Raw genomic sequence first — 26,700 nt, forward strand, 5'->3', positions numbered from 1 at the left:
GTTATAATGGCCAGCAGGTTGTGTTCCTATGCTGTACTGTTCTATGTAGAATTAAGAAACCCAGTGTTACAAAATATGAAGCTTAATATTGTCTTAAGAGTTGAGTAAATTCTCAGTGAGTCCAATCACATTAGCTATAATTCCAAGTTGAATCTGCAAAATTCATTGTGATTTAGGGTCTATGCATGTTTCAAAAATTCTTGTGAAGTAGTAGGGAAGTTTTTGCTGTTTACAGGTGATCGTCTGATATCCGTAAATGGAATCCGTTTAGAAGGTGTTGCGCACAATGCAGCAGTGGAAATTTTACAAAATGCTCCTGAAGATGTAACCCTGGTTGTCTCTCAGCCAAAAGAGAAACTTTACAGAAGAACTGGCATTCCTTCAGGTACTTGTTCTAGGTTTTAAAAATAAAAATCTGTTAATCTGAAATATTACAAAGTTATGAGTAAGGTCAGACAATGTGGAGTTGGAGGATGTGGCTTATTAACTCATGATACAACCTATAGTGAATTGTGCATTCAAGCTCAGAGATCCCTCACGTGGAAGTGTGTTGGTTGCAAGTGTAGGCTGTATTGACTCGTACCATGGGTTAAAAGTCATTCACCATGAGGGAAATTAGAAACTACCTTTAGTAAGACTAGAAATGACTCATAGATTTGTCATGCAAAGGATGTTGTTTGTTATTTACTATAAAGTATTGAAAGTGAACGTCCAATCACAATGATTGTAAATTCACTCTAAAGTTTAACATTGCCTCTGAGGGTGAATCTTGGTGTTTGAGTCAGATAACTAAGTGGGATACTTATCATGATATAACTGCTTGCAAAATATCTAGTTGAGCATTAAATTGTTGCATAAGCATCAAAAGTGTGCATAAGCTCAAAACTGAGTTATAGATTTTGGTTGGACACAATGAGGGCCTGCATTCTGGATTTGAATTTGCAAATATTATTTTAACTAAGAGCATACAGTCAAAATGACTGCATATTAATTATTAAAAAAGTGTAGACTATTGCTTGAAGTAATATCTAATTGTTTTATCATTTGTTGTCCAGCATCTCCTCCCCTTAAAAAGGGGACAAGGAGCCAGTCCAAGAGTCCTTGTCTTAAAGTGAGACAACAGGATTATGAAGAGGTCTCTTCTTCAGAAGAACTTAATCAATCACAGAGTTACCAGAGAACTCATCCTGTCCGTGGCTCAGTTCCATCTGAAGAAAAACGAAGAGGAAGTACCAGCTCCCAGGACTCACGAACTGAAAGTGCAGGCCTTTCACAAAGCCAGGTGAATGGTCTCCACAGACACCAGACTGCTTCCAAAACGTCACGATGCATAAGGCAGGACTTGATTCAAACTGTGCTAAAAGGCACAGGGCATTTAAGTAGCATTAATACTGAAACGCCTAAAGAAACAGATTGCTCTGATCGGGGCGATTCTGATATGGATGAAGCAACATATTCCAGCAGTCAAGAGCAACAAAGCCCCGAAAAGGTAATGTGCTTCCCCCTCCAACTCTTCCAACCTCCCCACCTAATTTTCACCCATCCACTGCCTACACTACCATCTTTTCTTTGTACATCTATAGAAAGTTACAAGGTGTAAAGCAATAATTTCCAAATAGCTGAAGTAATGGCAGAAGATTTTTCCTTTCATTTATTCCTTATTCAACTCTTCAGAGTGAATTGTCTGTGCGCTGCTTATATCATGTTAAAATCATAATTAAATCCTTACATTGTTTGAGAAAGTGCCTGCGCCTTGATGAGCGATCAGGAGTTCTGTGTCATGTAAGAAGTCTGTAAAAGAGTCTTAAAACAGCAGGATAGAAGCTATCCTTGAGCCTGGTGGTACATGTTCTCAAATTTTTATACCACCTGTCTGATGGAAGGGGGAAGGAGAGGATGACCAGGGTGTGAGGGCTTTGAGTACATTGGGTGCTTCCCCGAGGCTGTGGCAGACAGTTTAGAGCAAGGGAGAGAAGGACATTACTTGTTGATTATATTCATTATTCATACACACTTTCAGAAAGGTCATTAAATTACAAACCCAAGAGCAGGAGAACAATCAAAATTTAAATCCCATGACTTCATTAGGATCAGACTTAAACATGCTAAGCCAGAAGATGTGGGATTTGATACATCAAAACTCCTTGCCCTAGTTATACCAAGCTGTTTGAATGGACATTTATCACGATCATTATATTGAACCCTTGTGCAGAAATTCCCAATTTTTATAGCAATGCAATGATTGAGTTGATTTGGAATACCTTGAGGGCTTGTTAATTTTCTGCTGCCTCTTGTTTTTCCTGACTATGAAGGTGCAAAATCCATTTGTAATTTTGTTCGTCTAGATTAGTTAACTATATGCTGCATGTACGAAGAGTAGAACTTTTCAAGGTCTACACAATATGTTGTATGTTCTCTAAACTGTTGAGTTTCTCATCATTGCATTGTAACAGGTTTTTGTAGAAGTCAGTTCATATTGTTTTATAATACCATGTCAAGCTACTTTAAGGAACAGTGTATCAAACCTGAAATTACCTCCTTAAATTAAAGCCAGAATCAGAATGTTTAATATCATTGTCATATATCATGAAATTTGTTCACCATCTTTTAGTGGTAATATAATTTACAAAAAAAACTTGAAATGACCAATTCTTACCTATTATTTTTCTGTATTTTTGTGTTTTGTCTTCATTGGACTAAACTAAATTAATATACTTTGCTGCACTTGAGAATGGAAAAAGTATGTCTATGAAAATAGTATTTTTCTATATCATTCAAAGACAGTAAAGTCTTTTCCTGTCTTTGAATGATAAAAATGAGGGAAAAAGAAGAAAAGTTCAATTGCATATCCCATATTGCTGTTTGAACTAATCTTAACTTTTTCTTACATGAAGGATTCTCCAGTGGCAAAGACCAAAAGAAGAATATTTCCTGATATGAAAAGCAACACCGTGCTAAAACCAGGCGATGTTTTTGAAGTGGAGTTGTCAAAAATAGAGAATAGCTTGGGCATAAGTGTCACGGTACTGTTTGGCAAGGTTTTCAGCTTTCTTTTTCTCTATTTCAGTTCAGTTTTAAAACATATAGAATGTAAATTCAATGGAGCTGGTTTTCAGGAATCATAGGCTAATTTATCTGTATGTGTTAGAAATTATCAGTGATATTCTTGCCTTCCCAATCCTGTTGGGAACCAGATTACTCTGGTATCAGTGGACATGGAATTTATAGAATTAGATCTTTAATGCTGGTGGCAATGACAGTGTCTGCTACAATATGGATACCTTGTTCTTTTGAGGCTCTTCGTTGGCTGGGATCGACCATGGATGTTGCATCTCTGCTTGTCTATGTCAGGGGTCACCATTCTTTTCTGCACCGCAGACCGGTTTAATATTGACCGTATTGTTGCGGACCAGGGAATGAGGGGGTTGTTAATCACGACCGGAATATAGGCGATAAGTCAACTATAAGTCACTTATAAGTGGCTAATACACTCCATTTCATTTCTGAAAGGGTTTATCTAACGAATTTATTATTAAAAACAGTGCATATTTTCCTCGTATGAACATATAAAATCATTGCAACACACCGATATCGGTGAATCAGTGGGAGCCCTCGGCTTGTTTCCCTGCAACAAAACGGTCCCATCGAGGGGTGATGGGAGACAGCGATACTCGAAGGGGGTTCCTTATGTCCAGTCTATTCTGCAATTTAGTTTTCATTGCATTCATTGCAGAAAACCCCGCTTCACAGAGATACGATGTTGGAAATGGAAGCAACCTTCTCAGTGCTTTTGTGGCTACCTCAGGATATTCAGCCTTGACCTTGATCCAGAATGCCGGCAGATATGTTATGTCAAACATGCTTTTCAGCTCACCGTCATTTGTAAGCTCGAGGAGTTGATCATCTTCTCACACTGACATGGATGACTCACCGGGGACATTCACAAATGGGTCACAGACCCATTCCTTTCCACATCTTGGGTCATTTGCTGTTGGGAAGTAACGCTCGAATTCTGTCGACAGCAAAGAAAGGTGATTGCACACCAGCTGTGAGAAGGATGGTGCAGCCTCAGTCTCTCCCAAAATCCCAGCTAATGTTAGGAACATGTCAAACATGCCCCTGTCCACTCGTTGTCCCCACAGTTCCAGTTTGGCTTTGAAAGCAGACACTTTATCTGCCAACTTGAAAACAGTTGTCATTCTCCCCTGAAGTGACAAATTGAGTTCATTGAGCAGGTTGAAGATGTCACACAGATAAGCAAGTTTTGCTATCCACTCCTTGTCATTGAAGTGTGCTGCCAGTGGTGACTTTTTTCCTGAAAGAAATCTCTGTAGCAGCTCTCTTAGCACAAAAACCCTGGCCAGGGCTCTCCCCCTTGATAGTCACCTGACTTCAGTGTGTAAGAGAAGGCGTTTGTGCTCTGCATCCATTTCCTCGCAAAGCTGCTCAAACAGACGTGAGTCACTCAATACGCTGTTAAAATCAGGTGACATTTTTCGGCTAGCCAGCATTTCCCTGTTTATGACACAGTGTGTAGACTGGCATTCAGGAGCAACCTCTTTGACTCGGGTAGTGAAACCAGACAGCCGTCCAGTCATAGCTGCAGCCCCGTCTGTGCATATTCCAACACTGAATGACCAGTCCAGTTTGCCTGACATGTAGTCATTCAAAGACTTGAATAGTTCTGCTCCAGTTGTGTTAGTTGGCAGTGGCAGTGCGCACAACATATCCTCGTGCACATTGTCTTGAAATTTATATCGCACATAAACCAGCAGTATTGCCTTGTCGTCAACATCGGTAGACTTGTCGACCTGGATAGCATACCATGGTGACTCGTTAAGCCGTCCCAACAGCTGTGCTTCGATGTCCTCTGCCATGTCATCGATTCTCCTTGAAACTGTGGTAGCTGAAAGAGAAACATGTGCCATCTTGTTAGCTGCAGCTTCTCCCAACAGTTCACTGCACATGTCCCTGGCAGCAGGCAGAATCAATTCTTCACCAACAGTGAAAGGCTGCTTAGCCTTAGCAACATGGCTCGCCGCTAAGTACGATACTCTCAGAGCAGCAGCATTTGTGGAGGGGGCGGCTCTCAGCACTTGCTTCTGTCCTGCTTGTTCACGTTTTTTCCACTCAAAAAAAACTCAACGGGTTTGTCTTTAAGTGCAGGGTGCTTGGACTCAAGGTGCCGAAGCAGTTTTGAGGGCTTCATTGCCTCATTAGACAGCTTGTCTCCACATATCACACACGGGGGGCTTGGAGCGTGAGAGTCACCGGTGGCATTAAAGCCATATTTTATGTACGACTTGTCGTATTTTCTGTTGAAGGAAGCTTTTTTGTAGTCTCTGCCTCAGCTGTCTCTGCATTATCATCATCGTTGGGCCTTTTATGTCCCCTACCACCTCTTCCAAAGAAACCTTCAAGCGGCGTTTGGTTTTTACTCATCGAGTAGTTGTAGGTTAATAACCGACTGATGACCTCGTGTGCGTTCAAGTTCAACAGTGGGAGTGACAGGGAATGAGGAAAGGTGCAGCTGACTCATTGTTTCATATTGCCAAATCATATTGTTTCCTCGCGGCCCGGTAGCACGTGCTTTGCGGCCCGATGGTGGGAGACCACTGTATGTGATACGCAAGCCAGGCCAGTGCGATATAGAGAGCAACAGGCTTCCCCTCTCAACACAGCTGACAAATCCAGAGGAAGAGCGGACTGATACAGCTTTGCACCAGTGGTGGCAATCAGCACTGAGCTCAATGTAGGACTGCCTTAGGGGCTCCAGCTCCGGAATTTACCTTGGAGTTTACTCCTGAAGTCCTCTCCACAAGTGTGGGAATAGTCACAAGGCAGCAGAGGTTTGAGATTCGAGTTTTCCTTTTCCTTGATGAGTTGCCAACTACAGCTGACGAGCTCCATCTCCAGTAATCTGCCTTAGCCTCCTGTCAGTAGAAACGGTTCTGCCAGGCTAAGTGTCTCATGAAGGCCAGGAGCTCAACTTGGTTGTCTGAGGCTATTTGAGGTGCATGCCATTAGGAGTATTTAACAGTAGTGGGAGTTGAAACCACCCTCTGGCGAAAAACAACCTTAAGGAACCACTGTTTTCTTATTAGATTATAAGCAGTCAGAAGACCTTCAGACCTAAAGAATTTGGTTAACACTGTACAGGTGAAAGGGATCAATTACTTTCCTGGTCATCTTTGCCTGATTATTGGATCTCTTAGATGTTTGTATCACCTTGGAGTGCCCTGTGAGGAGAGTGATGAGAAGATGAAGCAACGGCATCACTTTTGCCTTTCTTCTTCCCTGTCCACATGAATACTAGACCAGAGGAAACTGCACCTGAAGGAGACTTAAATCCTGGGGATGTAAAGTAGATGGAGACCTGGTTACTTCTCTCTTTCCTCCTCCTTTCTACAATTTGTATCTAGAAAATAAACCTTTGCAAGGGAGGAAAATCACCGAGGTGCAATTTTCTATCAGATAAGGATAATACAACTTGATTGGACAGATAATGGATAACTGACATGGAAAAATACTGGCTTATTTGTGTTACTGCTCAAGGTATGTTAGCTTTTCAGCATCACAATTGCCAACAGAAGCTTAAACAAATTTTCTCTTTGTCTAAAACTTTTTCCTTAATTCATCAGATTTGCCATCATTATAGGTTAAAGTTGCTTAGGTCCTTTTTGCTGATTCTTTTGCAGCAAATTATTTTGAGTTTGCATTCTGTCTTTGTCACTGCCCAAGAAGACTTGTATGTACTCAAAAAGAAAAGTGCTGTGAGAGTCATTTGCAATATAGCTTTTGATTCAGACTGGAAGAAGTGTATATTGAGCACACAGCATTAGCTTTGAATGTGCTAGGAAATACAGTGCAGATCTGACAGAGTGTATACTCATAAGTTATTGGAATCCTTTTCCTCTGCAAGATGTTCCAGCCTCAGAGACCAAGCTCAACCAGCAAATTTCTGGCTGCATTTCCTGCTGTGTCCTGTATGGACTCCTGCAGTGGAGCAGGAACTTGCTGAATTCCCCAGCATGTAGACTGGAAAGTTTCTCCACTGATCCTGCACCTGGTTACAATCCCATGGACAGAAACAGACAAAAGGAATCGGAGGGGGGGGGGGCGGGAAATAAGATTAGTTATGTGTTTCATTAGACACATTAAAGTGTTTAATCAATTAATGATTTAGAATGTTTTAAGTGATTTTACTTTTTTGAAATCTTTAATTGGTAGTTTGATACAATTGTCCATTAAACTTACTGAAAGATACTTGAAAGAATTCATAAACTTGTGTTCTGACTTTGTTGACTACCTTTTCTTTACAATGAACCAGTCTGTACTTCACCCATGTGACACTATCATCCTTGGAATGTCCACCTGCTGTGCAAGCCCTTTAGCGTATTGGAAATGAACTTGTCAGCAAGTTCAGCCATCCAGATACAAATCATGGGCAGAAAGTCATGCTCAACCAGTTGCCAGCTGTTATAATTATCAAAGCAGTGGGTGTTCATGCACATAGCTTTTAAATAAATAACTAACAATTTTTTTAAGGTGAATCTATCAAAATAGCTATTATTTAAAGTTACTTTTGGAAGTTTATATTTTACTCATTTACCTAAGGAAATGATAAGGCCTGGTTTCAAAATTACTATTTTTCCTCTCTGTTGGTCTTGATTCCTTTTAATTTCCCTTTCATAAACTTGTATGCCTTGTCCCTAATTCACCTACCATTGGGAAAATATCCTTCAGTACTCTCCAGCCTTCTTAAAATCTTTTCCAGTATTTGGGACATTGTTTAGATATTTCCGTAATGCTTCCCTTTTCAGCAAAATGTTTACTGCTTTAAGACAACTCATTCTGTACGTGAGTTAGTGAACTCTGTTCACTATGTCAGAGGCTCCACATCCTTCCCACAACAAGAAATGTATAAATACAATATAACTTGTATGCTTGGCAAAGCTATCAGTTCTCTCCCTTACAAATATTTAAAGTCTGTTTTGTCTATACACCTCAACGTCCATTCTCTCCTCTCGTACAATGTACATGAAGCTTAGTAAATAAGGGAAGTTCCTTTTCTTAACTTTACATATGCAACTTATTAGTAAATGTATCTGTCATCTTTTGCTCTTTTCCCACCGGCAATCCTTACCATTTGCTGTGAAAGGATTTCATTAAAAAAAAGCACATAGAGAGAAGTTTTTTAAACCAGTTAGTTATTTTTCTTTCTATGCATTTGCATTACTTTAGGGTGGTATAAACACAAGTGTGCGACATGGTGGGATTTATGTAAAAGCCATAATACCAGGAGGAGCAGCTGAGGCTGACGGACGAATTAGGAAAGGTGAGTTATTTATGCACATTTAAAGTTACTTTCACAAATTAAATTTTGCAGTATCAAGTGTCTTAAGGAGCAGTACCTCCAAATTATGATAGTCACCAATTTTTGGCACTTGTCCAAAATAATGCACTAATGGACAATTTTTGCTCAGATTAACTTTATCATCATATATAGAATAGTAATGATACTGGATCAAGACTTTATGAAGGCAAACAGCTGTTAAATTTGTGTCAGTTTTTCTTTCATCATGCCATGCCATGTATACTGCCATTGGCACACAGTAGTAAAATAAAAAACATAAAAAATTATCCCAGCAGGTAATTTAACTGAGATTACTCCCAAGCAACAGTGTAAATTCCACAATGCATCCTTCCAGTGCATTATCATTGAGGAATTTGAAGTCTTCTGCTTTGCCTTTAACTGACACAAATAATATTATAATAATTTTGATACAATGTCTCTACCATTTTTATCATTGAAGTGGGAAATCATGTAGCATCCATATTCGTTTGGCAATCAAAACTTGCTGTATGTGGTTTGGAAGTTCACAGCTACATGTTTTTTGCTAAAGTTTTGCTGGCTCATTTTAGGTGACCGTGTTCTTTCTGTGAATAATATCTCTTTGGAGGGTGCAACTCACAAACAAGCTGTCGAAACACTGAGGAGCACAGGACAGGTATGCAGATCATCATTTCAGATACATTCCTAGCATGCAACTGGTTGTGGTAAATATAAAGTGAGCCAACTTGAGCATCACTTACTGCCCAGGCCACATCTCTTCCTTCACAACCTGATACTTTAGAAACAACTTTCATCAAAAATGGCTGTTACCACTTTAGTCAATATTTCTTTAAGATGAGGAGACAGGATGAGTGCAATTTCATGGTAAGTTTACTGATGAAGTATTTCCATGTAAATATGGGAAATATTACTGTCTGGACACAGTCTGAGGCTGGTGGAAATTGCTGTTAAATGTCACTTGATTCCTTTTAAGGCCTTTTCTTGATGTTGAGTTTCTGTTAATAGCCTCTTGGAAGAGAGGAAAGGGGAAATGTTGATGTTTCTTCATATGTATTTACTCTGTTATGAATTTGTCTAAAACCATTATGGTGCAAGTTTTAAAAGGATGGTAAATAAATTTAATTTATGTAATTAGCTGCTACAACATAATTGGATGCTACAAATTTACCTTAAAATTCTTTGGCACAACTAATATGCCAATTTAACCATCTAAAGCAATACCTACAAAACGCTGGAGGAACTCAGCAGACCAGGCAGTATCAATGGAAAAGAGTCAACAGTCAATGTTTCGGCTGAAACATTCATCAGGGCTGTCTGACCTGCTGAGTTCCTTCAGCATTTTGTGTGTATTGCTTTGGATTTCCAGCATCCGCAGATTTTCTCATGTCTGTGTAACCAACTAAAGCCTTTTTTATTGAACAATTCTGTCTGATAATGCTTATAATATTGGGTCACATTATCATAATACTTATTCCAACTATTCTAATTCATTATGCTGGAGGAACTCAGCAGGTCCATAAGACATAGGAGCAGAATTGGGCCATTCAGCCCATCGAGTCTGTTCTGCCATTGCATCTTTGCTGATCCAGGATCCCACTCAATCCCATACACCTGCCTAAAACTTTGACTGTTTATTCCTTTCCATGGATGCTGCCTGACCTGCCAAGGTCTTCCAGCATCTTGTATGTGTGTGTGTTGTTCTGGATTTCCAGCATCTGCAGAATCTTTTGTCCTTCTAATTTATATTGTTTGTTTACATTTAAAGCATCAATTTAAGCTGTCCCTGTGATGTTACATTTTATTTCAAGTCTTCATTGGTTTCTTTTCAAAGCTCTTCATCCCTTATAACATTTTATATTATGTTCCAATCAAAGAGAATACATTGTACCTTTACAGAACATGTGTAGTTGTTACGGCTGTCAATTTAAAAGTACTTCCAGTGCTTGAAAGGAAATTGCAGAAGCACAATCAGGCTACTGCAAAGATGGTGACACTTACTTCATTCTGTCTAGGCCAGCTGTATGTAGAAATGATCAAAGTAGTTTCTTTCTGTCTCTTATAGCCCTGTCTAGGCCAGCTGTATATAGGGATAATCTAGGTAGTCCCTTTCTGTCTCCTACAGCCCTGTCAATGTTTTTGTACAAAATTTCCTTTGAAAATGATATTGAAGCTATCGCTCCACTGCCACCGGCAGTGTATTCCATACCCTGAGCACTCTTTTCCTGAAACAATTTTGTTTTCTCACATTTCTGTGTCCTCTGCTTCTTTCCCTCTCACTACTGGGAGGTTTCTCTCTGCTCTACCTGCACCCTACGTGATGTTAAATACCTCCCACAAACTCCCGTGCTGGCCCCTACTTTTAACAACTTCTTTTACAAGGAGAGCTTTCCCAACTACAGCAGTCTATTAAATAATTAAATTCCCTTATCCCTGGAATAATTGCAATAAATCTTTCCAACGGAACTAGACATAAAGTGCCAACTTTAGCTGACCTAGTTTCTTACTAAAATTCTTTCTGATAATCTCTGCACATTTTTACCCACAATATTCAGCCCCTCTACTCCTGTTAAAATTGTGCCTCCCTTCGTTCTGCTAACCAAAATGCAATTTTACATAAATGTAATCTATCACTTGCCTATCAACTCTTCTGGCCTCTCTTACATTGACATTCTACCGCAATTTTATGCACCGTGCAGTATCGATGCCATCACATAGGACAAAGTGAAAATAGCATTGTACATCTAAGGGAGGCATCAAGTTTCAAACTTTATCATTAACGTGACACTAAAGCAATTTTGTGATTTTTAGAAATGGCTTGTAGATTCAGTCTCAAACGAAACTATATAAAGCATTTCTTTATTTGCAGTTTGTTACTCTATTATTGGAGAAAGGACAGCTTCCTGCAGCCAAGGTCCATGCTCCAGTAACTCCACAGTGCACACCTCCATCAACAACCAATCAAAATGGACCATGTGAACCAGTAGACAAAGGAAAATTAGGAACAAATCTCACGCCATCAGCTGCCAATGACCATGCTTTTGCTACAGGTAAAGAACAGTTCAGGGTTTGTAAGAACATACTTCATGCTATGTTCTCTGCATTGCTCTGGTTGCCCCATTACAAGAAAGATGTGCACTGGATTACACTTTCAAAGAGTCTTTGATAAAGAATGATGTTTTAGGTTTATTAGTAAAAGTGAATGACGTGTTTTTTTTTAAAAAACTTGCTGTAATAGCAGCTTCTGTGTAAAATTAGCTTTGGGAAAGTAAAGACTGTTGACTGGGTGATTTTTGGGCGGGATGGAAGTATGCGGTGGTGCTACCCAGGGTTAATTTCTAGAACAAGTTCTTAATTTATATTCTGATTTGGGAGTTGAGGGTTGAAGTGAATTTTAAAATTTTCAAGTGATGCAAAACTTGGAAGTGCAGTAAATGGTAAGGAAAATAGAATGGACATCAAGAGGATGTAGATATGCTGTGGAAATCGGTTCATGGAAAATAAAATTCAAAATGGTAGAATACAAGCTGATATTTTTCAATGAACTTGATAAGAAGGGTGAAATTTACCTAATGATGCATTTAGGAGTGGGTGCAAGAAAAGAGAAGCCTGGGGATTTTGCACGCTCTTTGAAGATACGTGATTGGTTAAAACATTTTATGGAATTATTAGCTTTGTAAGTAAAGGGTTAATCTGCAGACACAAGCAAGTTATATTAAACCTATTTAAAATGCTGTCTATCCAAAAAGAACTTGCATACTCACTTTTTGGTGCCATATTATTTAGGAAATCAGATTTCTTTCGTGTAAGCCAGAAGGTATTAACTCGATTAATTTCAAGGATGAGGGAGCATTGTAATGTAAATGGATTGGAGAATCTTGGTTTGGTTTCTTCAAAACAGTGAATATGAAGTGAAAATATGATAGAACTATTTAAATGATGGAGCTTTTACAGAACAGAAAGAAATTGATTCTTACGTGTGGATGATAATTAAAATGTCTGCAGATTCAGTCATAATCTTCAAAATATTGAAGAAGCAGGTGAGGTGCTTTTAATGGTTTACACCTGGTGCAGACTCAACAACCCAAATGACCTTGCAGTGGACTGTGGTTTTGTGCATGAGGTTCAGCCCTTTTAAAATCATGTTTCACACTGAGCTGTTTTTGTAATTCTTTTTTATTTTAAATATCAACAATTATTTATTCTCGTTACAGAAGATACATCCAAGGTCAAGTTATTGAAAGATTCCTCTGGGTTAGGTATGGATTGTGCTGGGTGCAATGAAGATGCTTCTGAATACTGCAGAAATATAGCGAGAATAAATAAACAAGTTCCTGCTCAGCCAGTAGCAGAGTGTGGGAAGAGTAATGTTGGAAACTTCACACTACAAGTGAATGATGGTCTTTTGAAGGTATTTTCAAAACAGGTACATTAAGCTGGAAATAATTTTACTATCTTCTTTGCACCTAAAAGGGTCATGAACAGCAGAAACAATTTGTTGAATATCCAAGTGTTTGCAAAAGCTAAAGTTTCTATTGAACTGGTAATCTGGAATTGATTAGGTTAAGAGAGGGGCTGAAAGTCACAAGGTATGACCGTATTCTGGCCTGTTAATTCAGTCATTGAAAGAATTAGCCATAACAGCAAGGCACTATTTAATTTGCTCTCGCAGATGTTGAATTTGTCTGTGCTTAAGCAATAATTTCACTATCAACTTGTCAGCCTTTACTTGCACACCATCACTGGCATTGTCTACTCTGCAAATCTTCGCAGTTCCAGACCCAGCCCAGACCAGCCCAGCCCAGCCCAGCCCAGCACACTCTAAATCTTATGCCATAAACAGGATGTCATTCTGTTGATGATTTTAGCCTGTTCTCAAATGTGGAATCATTTCTTCCAGAGTGAGTGTGTGTTATTTTCAACTTTTACAGGAGTAAACTCCTTTCATGTCCTTGATCCTCCAGCAATTTCCAGTTTCCTGGTCCCAACCATGCCTTTTAGCTTAGATCACTTCCATCAGGGTTACCTTCCACATCTTCATGGAGTGCAGATCCAACCAGTACCATTCACTTCCACTGTTATTTAGTGTGGTGTAGGAAGTATCCAGTCTTGGTAGAGCAATCCTGTTGGTATTATTTCCCCTCCCTTGTTTTCCTTTAACTTTGTAATATATTTCTCCACCCCCTCTCCCTCGCCCTCGCCCAGGTACTAAGGGGTCAAATGCAGCTGCCCATGAACCTACCAGCACAATTTTGTAATATGCGTGGAAGCTAGAACTCCTGACAAAAGTGGGAGACAACTTGCAAACTCCACACAGAAAGCATCTGAGAATTAATTAAACTCACCAGAGCTGTGATGCTATGAGAAGTTGTACTTCTCTCCTTCAGCTTATTTCCTTTAAGTAAAGTGTCAAGATGCAAGTAGATTGATCCAGACTATTCCACCCTTTTATATGGGCAGACTGAAAGATTCTTTGTTCTAGTTGTACTCAAAGTCCCCTTCTCTTTACCTTACCAAGGCTTTATCTATTTCAGTGCTCATTTGTGGTGCAGTGTGAAACTGGAAGTTTTTTTTTCAACTTCTAGTTTTCACCCTTGCCTCCCCTTCTAATGCTTGATCACTTCCTCTCCACTTCCTTCCTCAGCTCAGCACCTTCCTATCCTGTATTCTGGGATAGTCTGTCAAACAAAATCTGCTTTGTGCATGCTGGCTCCAATATTACATTTATCATCATTATCATTACGTGCCATATCTCATGACCATGATTGTTCTTGGCAAATTCTTTGACAGAAGTGCTTTGCCATTGCCGACTCCTGGGCAGTGTTTTTACAAGACAGGTGACCCCAACCATTATCAATACTCTTCAGAGATTGTCTGCCTGGCATCAACGATCACATAACCAGGACAACCAACTGATATAAACCAGCTTTTGTAGAGATGTATCTCCACCACCACCGTATGACAATATTACATTACTCATTTCAAATTCATTAGTTCTAGGTTTCTGTATCTATGACTTACTTTGCATTTGAGTAACTCCAGTATGTCTTTCCAGTGCCTCAGATGTGGATTTCGGCTCACAATAGAGTAGTCCATTTCATTTCTCAAGCTACTAGCCCTACATCTTCTGCCCTTGGGCTTTGTTTTCCCCCACACTAGTCTCTAAATTCAGTGGATCACCCACAGTCACTTCTACTGAGTCTCCCACAATGCTATCATCAGACACATCTTTCCTGTCTTCATATTTTACCAAACGGAAGGGATCGTATTCTGTTCAGTTTTTCCACCTGTAATGTGCTGTACTATTCTATATCTATCTGTCATCTACCTCCAATGCAAGCTCACTTTACCATGGCATTCAAGTGCCGCCCTCTTTCTGGGTACCTTAAATGAAATCCTTCAGATGGGGAAGTGATTTTATTGTAGTGGTTGGAAGCTCTTTCTCTCTTGTAGACCTTTGAAAATACTGACTCTGGCTTTCACTCTTTGCCCCACTTACTGATCCTTTGAACCTCCTTCCTTGTTCCCTTCCTAAAATGCTCTACCTCTCTGCATTTAAAGCCCTTTAAAATATTTTTTTGCCCCTCAGTTTTTCTGTTATCTCCTCTAATAAGTATATTCCTGATTTAGTATCCATTTTTATTTTGTCCATTTATCTGCAAAACATTGTTGAGCATTCCTTAAGCTTGGTGCAATGAACTTAAGTTAAAAGTTATGCCACCTTCTGTTATGAGTAGAGCTTTTATTTGAATGATGTTCCCATTTAAAGATATGTAAGTTAAAACTATTCGTTCATGAATTATTAAATGGTCATGGCATAGAAAAAGACCAGCTGCCCACTATGTCAGGACCAGGTCTATGCCAAAGCATCTCGCGTGTTCCAACCCCAGCCTTGCTAATTTTTCTTCTCCAGGTATTTATCCAATTTTTCTGTTGAAGGCCCCTTTAAAATCGGTCTCAAGCACCTTCACAGGCTGTGCATTCCAATTACCAGCTACACACAGCATTGCAAGTTTTTCCCTCATGTATACTATGGATTCTCTTTCTCTTTACACATCTGATGTCTTATCTTCAATCCCAGCAAAAAAGGAAGCAGTTTCCCATGATTCACTGTGTCTGGATCCTTTATTCCATATACCGTAGATTCCGGACTACAGAGCGCACCTGATTAAAAGCCGCTGGCTCTAATTTTAGAAATAAAATCATTTTTTTTATTATACAGGCCGCTTCGGATTTTAGGCCGCACCGAATTTCAGGCGGAACGGATTTTCGGCGCACTGGATTTCCGGCGGACCGGATTTTCGGTGCACTGGATTTCCGGCGCACCGAATTTTCGGCCGCTTGTAATATGAGATATTTACACAGAAAGATATTACACGTGTTGGGCTTCAAATTCTGCCCTGTGTTCGTTTTGGAAGAGAGACAACCAACACCGGATTACAGTGCAGCGTGGCTTTATTGCAGAACGCGTTTTGCCTTCCCCTTACATTCTGCTCTTATTTATACTCCTTTTTCCCCCAAACCAAACCCTCGCTACACATATTTGGTAAGGCTAAACTTTGTTATACCTACCGGTATTTGGTAACATCGGACACTTGTGTCCTTATTGGCCCGATAACATTCACACACGAGTTTTACTGTTTTTGTGCAGCGGAATCCTCAGTTTCGCTCCCTCCCTCCCTTGTACTGCTGTCTAATATCACGTGAGCCATTCCTGACCTGAAGCGGCAGTCCCAAATTAAATCTCCACCGTCTCACCATCGATTCATGTATGCCAAGATTACGCGCAGCAGCTCGATTTCCTTGTTCAACCGCCAGATTGATTGCCTTTAACTTAAAAGCTGCATCATATGCTTTTCTTCGAGTGTTTTCCATGTTGATGAGGGTGAGTACAAATGGCTGATTTACAATAATTTGTGAAGTGCGCTTGATTTATCGTACAATTTCATTGGACCTCTGTGAACTACTCATCAATTTTATTGGTCTACTGTTACGAGGCAAAATGTTTTGGCGGCATGGGAAAAAACTTTCTATTAGCCGCACCTTATTATAAGCCGCTATGTTCAATGCTGTTCAAAGCATGGGAAAAAAGTAGCGGCTTATAATCCAACATCTACGGTACCTCTTATCAGATCTCCTCTTCACTTCTTAAAGAAAACAGTCAAATTCTCCCTAACCTGCCCTGGTAAATGTAGTCCCTCAACCTCAGAACTATTCTTGTAAATGGCACAAATTAACTGAATTATAATCCAAGCAATGAAAAAAAGTACTCACGTTTATACAGAGCCATCGTCTCAGAGTCTTGCAGAACAGTGCAGTCAGTGAAACACTTTTGGAGAGGGACTGTTTAATGCAGAAGCCCAAGAGCTGGTTGTCACAAAGAGCACTGCAGTAATGGCCAGTTCATTTATTTTTCTGATACTGATTTTTGGGATGGATATTGATGCTGACACCAGGACAGTTCCTTGCAGTTCTTTAGAAATAAGTGTACACCTCAGATAAATATTATGTAGAAATTTGTGATAAATATGATATATATGTATAGTATCTGAAATACATCTTATGGAAATGTTTGATGATAAACTTCAATAAAAAATAAATTACAAAATAAAGGTATCTTTACCTCCAATTGTAAGGGTAAACAACACCTCAGGTTAACGTCATGAACAAATGACAGCTGGCGATGCAGCATTCTCTCAGTACTGCACCAACCTGCCGACCTGTATGTTTGTGCTGAAGCCTTTGAAGTGGACTTCGAGCCCAGGGCTATCTGACTCACTCTCAGGGAGTGATGATCTTCTGCATGGCCAGATCTAACATCAAACATAAAAAATGTCTTTTCTCGTGCCATTTGGTCAGATCAGTTTTTATTTCCACACCATGTTATGCGCATTCTCTGTAATATAATAGCAAAGGCAGATGATGAATGACAGAATAATAAGAGGTTCAGCTGATATAATAACAACTAACCTTGTTTGCCAAGTTAGAACAGGTCTACAGTACAACTTTGAACTTTATAGTCTAGATTGTATAAATCTATATGCAGAGGATTGAATGTCCTTATTATGTTTGAATGTGAATCTGCTCCAAGAATGGAGACGATGCGTCATCTCTGGTGAAATCTTGGAAGTACCTGCCGTCTTCAAGAGGAGAAACAGAATCCATGCATTTCTATAATACTGTAAATCATATCTTAATTTAAGAAAAAAGGCATATTTTGCTTTTGTAGCTGCCCTTTCGCACCCAGTACGGACATATCTATCGCTTAACTGCAACAAGAGACCTTTCAGTAATTGATTTTAGTTATTAGGTTAAATGTTATTATTTGCTGGCCTTAATTTCCATTTTACAGATCGTCCCCTAGGTATGAAAGTCCAACTTGTGTATAGCACGTACATAAGAGCAAGCATTTGGGAGACCATTGGGGTGGCTTTGCCAACTGTTTCGGGGCTGCCTGGGACTCAGATTATGGCCACATTTTTCCTTGTGAGCTCAAAAGAGAAAATCTGCAGATGCTAGAAATCCAAACACAAAATGCTGGAGGAACTCAGCAGGCCAGGCAACATCTAGGAAAAGTGTGTAGATGACGTTTCGGGCCAAAACCCTTCGGAAGGACTGGAGAAAATTGCTGAGGAGTAGATTTCAAAGGTGGGGGGAGGAGAGAGCGAAATACAAGGAGACAGGTGAAACCTGCAAGGGGAAGGATGATATGCTGGTGGTGAAGTCGTGTTCCCAGAAAGGATACGTGGCTGTAGTAGTGGGTCTGGATAAGCACATGGTCAAAGAGTCAGAGAGCAGCAGGGATCACAATGGGGGAGCAGTGAGAGAGGGTTTCACTGAACTCCCGTCGAAGGGAAGATTTAAACTTCTTCAGTTTAGGCATCCAAGGAAGAAACTTCCCAGAGTAATAATCAAATCAGAAACGAGAGAAAATCTGCAGATGCTGGAGGGACTCAGCAGGTCAGTAGCCCACACTTGGGTTGGAGGAGCCACACCTTATAATCCGGGTGGGTAGCCTCCAACCTGATGGCTTGAGCATCGATTTCTCAAACTTCCAGTAATGTCCCCAACCCCCCCCCTTCCTTCACCGTTTCCCATCCCCTTTTCCCTGTCTCACCTTTTCTCCATGCTCACCCATCGACTCCCTCTGGTGCTCCTCTCCCCTTTTTGTTCTTCCATGACTTTCTGTCTCTTTCACCAATCAACTTCCCAGTTCTTTACTTCATCCTTCCCCCTCCAGGTTTCACCTATCACCTGGTGTTTCACTCTCTCCTCCCCCCACCTTTCAAATCTACTCCTCAGCTTTTTTCTCCAGTCCTGCCAAAGGGTTTTAGCCCAAAATGTTGACTGTGCTCTTTTCCTCGATGCTGCCTGGCCAGCTGAGTTCCTCCAGCATTTTGTGTGTGTTACCTTATGAGCTATTTGGGTTATTAACAGTTGACAGGAACTGAACCCTGCAGAGCCTAAGAAGAACTGCCATGATTAAGAATGCTACAGTGATTCAAATTCTCAATTAGCTTACACGTGAGAGCTTTTTAGTCTAAAGATACATTTAATTGGAATATCTTGCCATTCCTTTTAACAAAATAGATTCAGAGAGAAGTGTAGCTGCTGCTTCGCAGATTCAGTGACCTAAATTTAATTGTGCCTTCTAGGGCTGCCCAAGTGAAGTTTAATACTCTCCCTTGAGTTTCTCCTGGATTCTCCGTGTTCTTCCTACGTCATACCATGTGGGTTCCTCGGTAATTCAGCACATTAGTTTTCCCCTCATGTAGGAGAGTTGATAAAAACATAGGGAGAATGAAAAGGTTTAGGGTATGATTAGTGCTAAAATTAAAAAAGTGCATGATGGTCCATGTGGACTTACTGTGCCAAAGGGCCTTTTTCCAGTTGTATGTTATTACATTGAAGTGTTAATGCATTAGCTAGCCAGTTGCTCAGACAATTGAAATTAAAAAGTTAAACATACTAAATTTAAGCAATTTATTGAAAATTAGTATTCATTGAAACCCATATTTTGATGTCACTTCTATATAAAAAGATGGTCATTAAATCAAGTATTTATTACATGAACACCGTTTAGAAAGGTATTCATTATAGATCTTTTTACTGTAACCATGAAAATGCTTGAAACGGCCAGTACATGTTTCTGCATGCCTCTTAGTGCTTAAATCTGAATTGCTGCTAACCCCTCAGTACTTCAAATGTTTTAACTGCACTTCAAAAATGAATGCACTTCAAAACAAAGTATAGTGCTTTATACAGCACTGAGAAGCTGCTGCATTCAATTTAATGAGGACTAATAATTTTCAGAAATACTGTATGGAACTCCCTTTACTAAAGAGAGTTTGAATACATTCTGAGCCATTTTCTACTCAACCATTTTCTACTCTTTATATGTTGACTCTTTTATTCAACCAGCTGTTGATTTGGGAGCAGTTGATTGTTTTTAGGGATGGGTTTACATTTGTCTAAGCCTGATAATTGAGCCAATTTTGCTTGCCTGGATGTCTTGCAAGATGATGCTTGCCTCAGAATCACACGTAATGTTCTATGAAATGGGGAGTTTTCTTCTTTGCTGGCTGAAAGTTAAAATAACCAGGGAAGTAATTGAAACAACTCAGAGGAAGAGGGAAAATCGGAGATGGGGCATCTGAAGCTTGGGTGAAGCAGGTAGGACCTGAAGTTATATGTAATTATATCAAAGGAACTGTGGTGTGAAAGCAGTGATTCTTCATGTGAGCAATAAAGCAAGAGATAATGGGAAAGGGCTGAGTGAGCCGTAGATTCAAAATTAAATGAGAGAAGGATATCAATTGGACTAGCAAGAGTATGGGATTAGAATTGTTAAGGTGTAGATAATTGGGAATGAGAGTGTTCCTAATTGGGGCAAGGCTTATTAAGGTAGGGTGTAGAAGGTAGTTGGTCTCAGCTCTCTTGTGGGCCTCTAAGAGATCCACTCTTGCGCTTTTGAAAGGAGAATGAAATTTTTTTGTGTCATGTAAGAGAATTGTTATCCTGTGGGGAAACATTCCTAGTAAATGTTAAATTTACATTGGGCTTCAGTTGCTCTGAGTGAACTCATATTAATGAAGAACCTCCCTATTACAAAATGAAGTAATTAACTTAGAGATAACCTTGTCCATGACGGTTTGGGTTTAGGCACTCACTCTTCATTTTGGAATGTTATCATCCCTCTCCCCTTTTCCAGAGCCTTCAGTTGTCTTCGTTCCCATCTTGAAAGAAAATGTTAGTCCTCACACTCCTGCATTTGACTTAATATATTATGGCCAGGAGTTAGACAACAGTGATTTAATGTCCATCCTTTCCTTTGTTCGTTCAGTGTTTGGTAGCCTTCTGCAACCAGGAAATTCAGCCAAATTAGTAATGTGTCTGTTTCACTTCTGCGCATGCATTCAATGATTCATCAACAAAGGAGGGATTTTATTTCATTCTAGCTGCAAGGTCGATTAACCTTTCACATTCTGTTTGTTTTTTCTAGACTTGCTTGTTCCTCATATACAAAGTTTGTACCTAAATTTTGTTTTGGATATCACTTGTTATCACAATGGTGTTTAGTTCTGCATACTGTCCTCCCTACAGTCAGCATTATCCAGGAATCTTTAATTAGTAACTCATCCCCAACTGTTCTTTATAAAGTCACCTCATTAAAAAGAAACAATGAATCAAGTTGTTATGCAACTGAATTTGATCATATCCACAATGCATTTGGCATTTTAAGATTTGAGTTTCTCTGCCTTCTTAGCACATGCCCATGCAGTTGCATGTAATTTCATTGATTGTAAATTAACAAGAGAATACGTTCCTTTCAAGATGTATAAAGTTGAAACAAAATGTTTTGAAATGTGTAATTATTGAAAGCTGGTTTGGAAATAATATATTAAAGGTATAATTCAATTAAAAGAGAGACTAATTTTTACAGAGTGCAAGTAATCCTCCAAAAGAAATAAATGGAACTGAATTACACTTGAATAATTCCCTGCTGTCTGAAAAGATGAACAGTATCAACATGGATAATAATAAAAAGATTGAAAGTGAAATTCAGAATGCAAGACTGAAGTCATCTTCTCTAAGGGATTGTTACAGTGACGATGTTGATGAGCATTCCATGTTGAAAGAAGATATTATTATCAATAAGAACACTGCCTGTCAAGTATCTGGGAGTACAATATCTTTCTCCAGTAATCAGTGTGATATACCATACATCCAGGAAGAAAGTATCAGAAATACTTATTTTGACAAGCAAGAATCTTCAAAACTGGATCTGATCATCAGGTTAGTTCTGGGAATTTCCCTTTGAAAGTACAACAAAACTGTAAGAGAAATCTCTACAAATGTCAATGGCCACATTTATTAATTCACTGATTCATCTAATCTCATCTAAAGTATGGTAATATACAGTACAAGGTACTTAATTTCCACAAATTCTAGTACATTAGCAGTTGAAGTGTGTTACTTGCATAAACATTAGTATTGTACATTAACACCAACTCTTTTGAGAAAATACAAGTTCTACTTCATTGGATGAAGAAGATGAATCTTACTTGTGCTGATTTTTTTCCCCCATATGCTGTTTTCTTAGGAAATTAAGGCAAACTTCAGGTATTTTTGTTGAGAATATTCTACCTGATTTTGCATCCCAACTCAAAACAATGAGTAAATTATCTTGTTTTTTGCAAGATTGATTGATGAAAGAAAATTTGGTCAGGTGATCACCTGCTCCAGGTCATTCATATTCATTCCACTTAGTGCATAGAGCTTCTGTTTAGATATTTCATCTGAAGTGCAATGGCTTTAACAGGGAAATCTTTATCATTGAACTAACTTCATCAAATCAGACTACCCACAATTTCACTTGCTGTTTGCAGGTTTTTTCATGATGCTGATTGATTGCAAATGTTGACAGCATTTTAATTAACTAATTATTTCCTGTGGTTTAGAAAAGTGTTTTGTAAATGCATGTTTTCCTTGCTTCCACTCTGAATTAAAAGGTGGTACGTTCAGATGTAGTAAATCACAAAAGAATAGGAGCATTCATAAGAAACAATGTTCACTCTAATATCTTCACTTAAAGATAGGCGAATGCACACATTCACATTCTTCAAACCAGTCTGCAGGCCTATACACCATTCAGTACTGGAGTTCGTCTTACTTGAGTTACGAAGCTGCTGGATATTATTGGGTAGAAAAGTTCGTGTTTTTAACAGCAACAAATAACACTGGTACTTTTGGTGACAATAAGAGTATGAGTTTTACAGTTGCTGAAAGGAAGATTTTGAGGGCCAAGTGTCTGAAGTAATTAGGTAGGGGTGGTAACCAGGTTGTAGAATTGAAATGGGTGCAAGAGGTGCACATAGAACTGCAGAGATGGGCATCACTAGGGCAAGGTTTAGATAGGGCAAGTCTAAGGGTATAAAATAATCTAAGGAGTTTGCAGTAAAATTTTTAAGTGCATAACAAGTACAAAACATGTCTGGAGAACTTTACACAGAATTAGTCATCCAGGATTAGTCATCTTTGTTACAGATCTTGTGCCATTAACAGAAACCTGGCTAAAAGCAAGTGCTGGATAAGTCCATACATTACATTTGGGATATTCGGGAATGGTAGGCAAAGGAAGACCAAAGTTGGGGCAGTGGGAAAAGTGTATTGATTAGGGAGAATATTGCAGTGCTGGAGTGAGATTGTCTTGGGGCAATAATTCTATTTGGTTTAAATTCAAGAAGTGTTGAACATGGCATTCGACTACTGGGAATTTTCTAAAAGCTGCCAACTAGTGGGAAGGCCAGTGGAGCAATTTTTAAGGAAACGAACAAAAGCTATATCAAGGGGACTTCATCTATAGCAGTGTAGATTTTCATCATAATAGAAGAAAAGGCAAAGAGGGAAAACAATTTATGAATTGTCTTCAGCTTTCTTGACTAGTATGTTTCTGGCCAGTGAGAAAGGGGGCACAGCTGGACTTGGTTCAGGGGGATGAAATAGACTTAGTGGGGAACATTTAAGGAACAGTGATTATATTAATAACAACTTAGAGTAACTGTGGAAAAGAACGTGGACCACTCTAAAAATTGTCAAGTGGAAAAGGGTTCAATTCAATGGGATAAGATGAATTGCAATTAGACTAAATTATAATTGGACAATAGCATCCTCTCTGGACGAGGTCATTGCAATTTGGTCTGGATACTTTCCTAAAAGGCAAAAATATAAGAAAGATAAAACCTGGGCTCATTGGATACTCAAAGAGTAAAATAAAGAACGGGAATTGGGCTTTGATATATGTGACGTTGCCAAGACAAGGGAGAACAAAGCTGATCATAGAAAGTAACTGGGGTAGGTGGTAAAAAAAAAAAGGCAATATATATGAGCAGAAAATGAGGGTGTGAGAAATGACAGCAAATATAAAAATAAATCAAAAAATCTTGCAGGAGCAAACACAGGTAACAAGGACTGACCATGGAAAATGATGCTACGGAAGTGTCTTCAAAGCTAAAAACCGCTAAAGAAGGGATACAGGAAAAGCTAGGTGTTCCTAATGTGAATAAATTGCTAAGTCAAGACGAGAAAAAAAACAGGACCAGTGTTTTTCTTTACATAATATATTCATGACTTGAGTAAAAGTCATTAGGGTCTGGAACACTATTTGGTGAGATGGTGGAAATAGATTGAGTTGTGTTGTTCAGAAGTGGACTAAATTAGTTCTTTCATAGAAAGAATTTGCAAAAGGAATGGACAGAGGAGTATACTGTATTGATACAAAGCTGACAGAAAGGCAGGTTATGACATCTTGCTCAAAATGACCATGGGAATTTATGCATTCCTAGTTTCAAAACAATGCTATTTAAAATTAATCTAATGCTGATTAAAATGATCCTTTGCAAAAAGAAGTTACTTATTTGATGTAATTTAGTTCACTTGTGACTTAATTTGTTAATGCAGATGTCTCTAGTTTAAGTTATTTTTTTACAAACCATTATTATGTTTCAGAAAACCACCTTCACCAATAACTCTGGACTTTACGACAGAACAAGGTTGTGAACTTAAACCTAAAGTCCCCTCTCTCACTCCTGTCGATGAGAACTGCATTAGTTCTGGCTCAAAATCAGAAGTAGAGTCATTGTCTTCAAGGCTTGCACAGTGTGAGGATATCAAAAAGTACAAAGAGGAGGAAAAATCAGAATTACAGCTGGTAAATGTTAACATTGCCTGTGATAACTTTTTCTGACATGGTAACTCCTACATTTATTTCTTATGCTATTATGATGTAATGAATTTAGTTTCTGATGAAATTATCATTTACCATCTCATTATCTCAAATTTCAAAGCAAAGTAGGCATTGTGATTGAAATCTGGGGTATGCACATACGCAGTTAAATCTGGAAATCACATCCTTAGGGTGTGATATTTTGCACCCTTCCCCAATGTAATCCATGAATGCCCAAGATATCTATTTATAAACCATTCTGATGTCCTGAAAATATTGCATCTAGTTGCATGAGATGTAGGTGAGTTTCTTATGTTGCATTAATCCAAAATAACTGTTTAGCAAGATTTCTAGCCCTGAGGAAAGTCTATTTGCATTTTAATTCCACCTCAACATTTCATTAATATATTTTGAGTTTTATAATATATTTATTTGCACTTTTAAGGTTTTGCAACCCTAATGTTGATGGTCACTCGATGGACAGGGTGGACCAAAGAGCCTGCTTCTGTGCTGTTTGACTTCTTTATTCAAAATCTTTATTTTGTACTCTGTAAAACGCTATAAAATATTGGTTAAGGTTGTACTTTTTATTACACTACCAACCTGTGCACCCAGTTCTTGGTCCTCCATTCCAGATCTGTAGCACGCTTGCTTTAAGAAAAGGCACCTGCTTAGGCTGCACCAGGAGCCTCTTGTAAATCCTTGCCCCTCCTGGTACTGTGCATTGCTGTGCCAGGTACCTCCACAAGCACAGTCACAGCAATGAATGCCCCTAGAGCTCTGTGTGGAGAGGATGCCTGTGATAGCTGTTGCTGAGTGGGCAATGCCAAAATGACCGTTGATTGGTAGGGGCCGCAAGTGGCTGCTTCATGTATCAACGATCCCCAGGTGCTGTCTTGTCTCTTGTCACCTGGTGGTTCTGACAGATGCTCCTGTCTTGGCAGCACAGCTCTCCCAGCCCAGAGACAACTACTGAGCTGGTTCCTATGCTGTGGTTGCAGGCCATGAGTATCCTTGAACTAGAAGCTGATGGCAGTCGATGTCTTTATATTTAAAAAAAAGGCAAGTTTTTTGTGGAGATTTCCATATCTACATTGGAAGATATCTACATATCTTGCTTTGAGGTGAACGCCAAGTAGCAAACTCCAGGCCTGTATATAAATGGGAAATAAAAATCCAGTGCACTTTGGTGCTCAAACACTTTCTATCCTATTTTCAATAATTTTTTGTCAATATCAGATGTTTGCTGTAAAATAACCAGCATTTCCTGTGTTGTAGGAAGCAGAGTTGCATGTCACATTGAAAAAATCGGAAAAGGGAAGTCTGGGTTTCACTGTAACCAAAGGGGATGATGACATTGGTTGCTACATTCATGACGTTGTCCAGGACCCGGCAAAATGTGATGGACGGCTGCGACCAGGTGACAGGCTCATAACGGTATGCCCAATCTATGCAAAAAATGTGCACAGTCCATACTGAAATGCATGTAGACATAGAATCCAGTCATGTACATAGTTCTCATAGACATCAATAACATAAATATAGAAGATGAAGTCTGGACCCCATCAACTGTCTGGACAGTAAGGAAATGACAACCCAAGTAGATTGTACAAACTTCTGCAATGGGGGCTATGGTTTTTCATGTTGTGGTTACTGGATAAAAACTTGGGGAATTTGTAGTACATAACTGAAAAAAAAAATACAGACTTATTAAAGAATGAGAAACCAAGGGAGCTTGTTTAAAAAAAAGTTCTGAGAAAAGTATGTTGCGTTGGTGGAACTTATGAGGCTGGGAGTGCCGGCACCTATCTTGGAGCAGCTTCTCAATAGTTAAGGTTTGAGTGAAAACTTCTGTTTCAGTAAAATTTGGAGTTAGTGCCTTTGTTGAGGAGGGGTGTAATTACACCCGGGAAGGAGAATAAATTGCAACAATAGAGTTGAAAATCTCAGGAAGGAGTTGAAAGCACCCAAGGAGACTAAGCAGACTGGATAGTGGAAAATAAAGTATAATTTGCACAACAAAAATGCACTTGTGGCTGTGTGGCTAGGTCCAGATCCAAATGCCATTTATATATTTACAGATAACACCACCATTGTTAAAATGTCAGATGGCAACAAGGTG

General features: G+C 39.2%; 1 protein-coding gene across 2 annotated transcripts in view; it reads left to right on the forward strand.

Annotated features, from left to right (window-relative positions):
* Positions 1-26,700, forward strand: part of ptpn13 (protein tyrosine phosphatase non-receptor type 13) — a 294,978-nt gene that overhangs the window by 194,328 nt on the left and 73,950 nt on the right. Inside the window, exons 22-31 of one of the 2 annotated variants that reach the window (XM_073065248.1) lie at positions 236-385; positions 1,056-1,489; positions 2,895-3,038; positions 8,245-8,338; positions 8,926-9,011; positions 11,223-11,403; positions 12,568-12,779; positions 21,297-21,649; positions 24,362-24,563; positions 25,857-26,015. In XM_073065248.1, the coding sequence (XP_072921349.1) occupies positions 236-385; positions 1,056-1,489; positions 2,895-3,038; positions 8,245-8,338; positions 8,926-9,011; positions 11,223-11,403; positions 12,568-12,779; positions 21,297-21,649; positions 24,362-24,563; positions 25,857-26,015 (2,015 nt within the window). The remainder of the gene's footprint in view (positions 1-235; positions 386-1,055; positions 1,490-2,894; positions 3,039-8,244; positions 8,339-8,925; positions 9,012-11,222; positions 11,404-12,567; positions 12,780-21,296; positions 21,650-24,361; positions 24,564-25,856; positions 26,016-26,700) is intronic. The other variant, XM_073065249.1, reaches the window with a different exon arrangement.

This window comes from Hemitrygon akajei, chromosome 13 (assembly GCF_048418815.1).
Source record: "Hemitrygon akajei chromosome 13, sHemAka1.3, whole genome shotgun sequence".
Lineage (NCBI taxonomy): Eukaryota > Metazoa > Chordata > Chondrichthyes > Myliobatiformes > Dasyatidae > Hemitrygon > Hemitrygon akajei.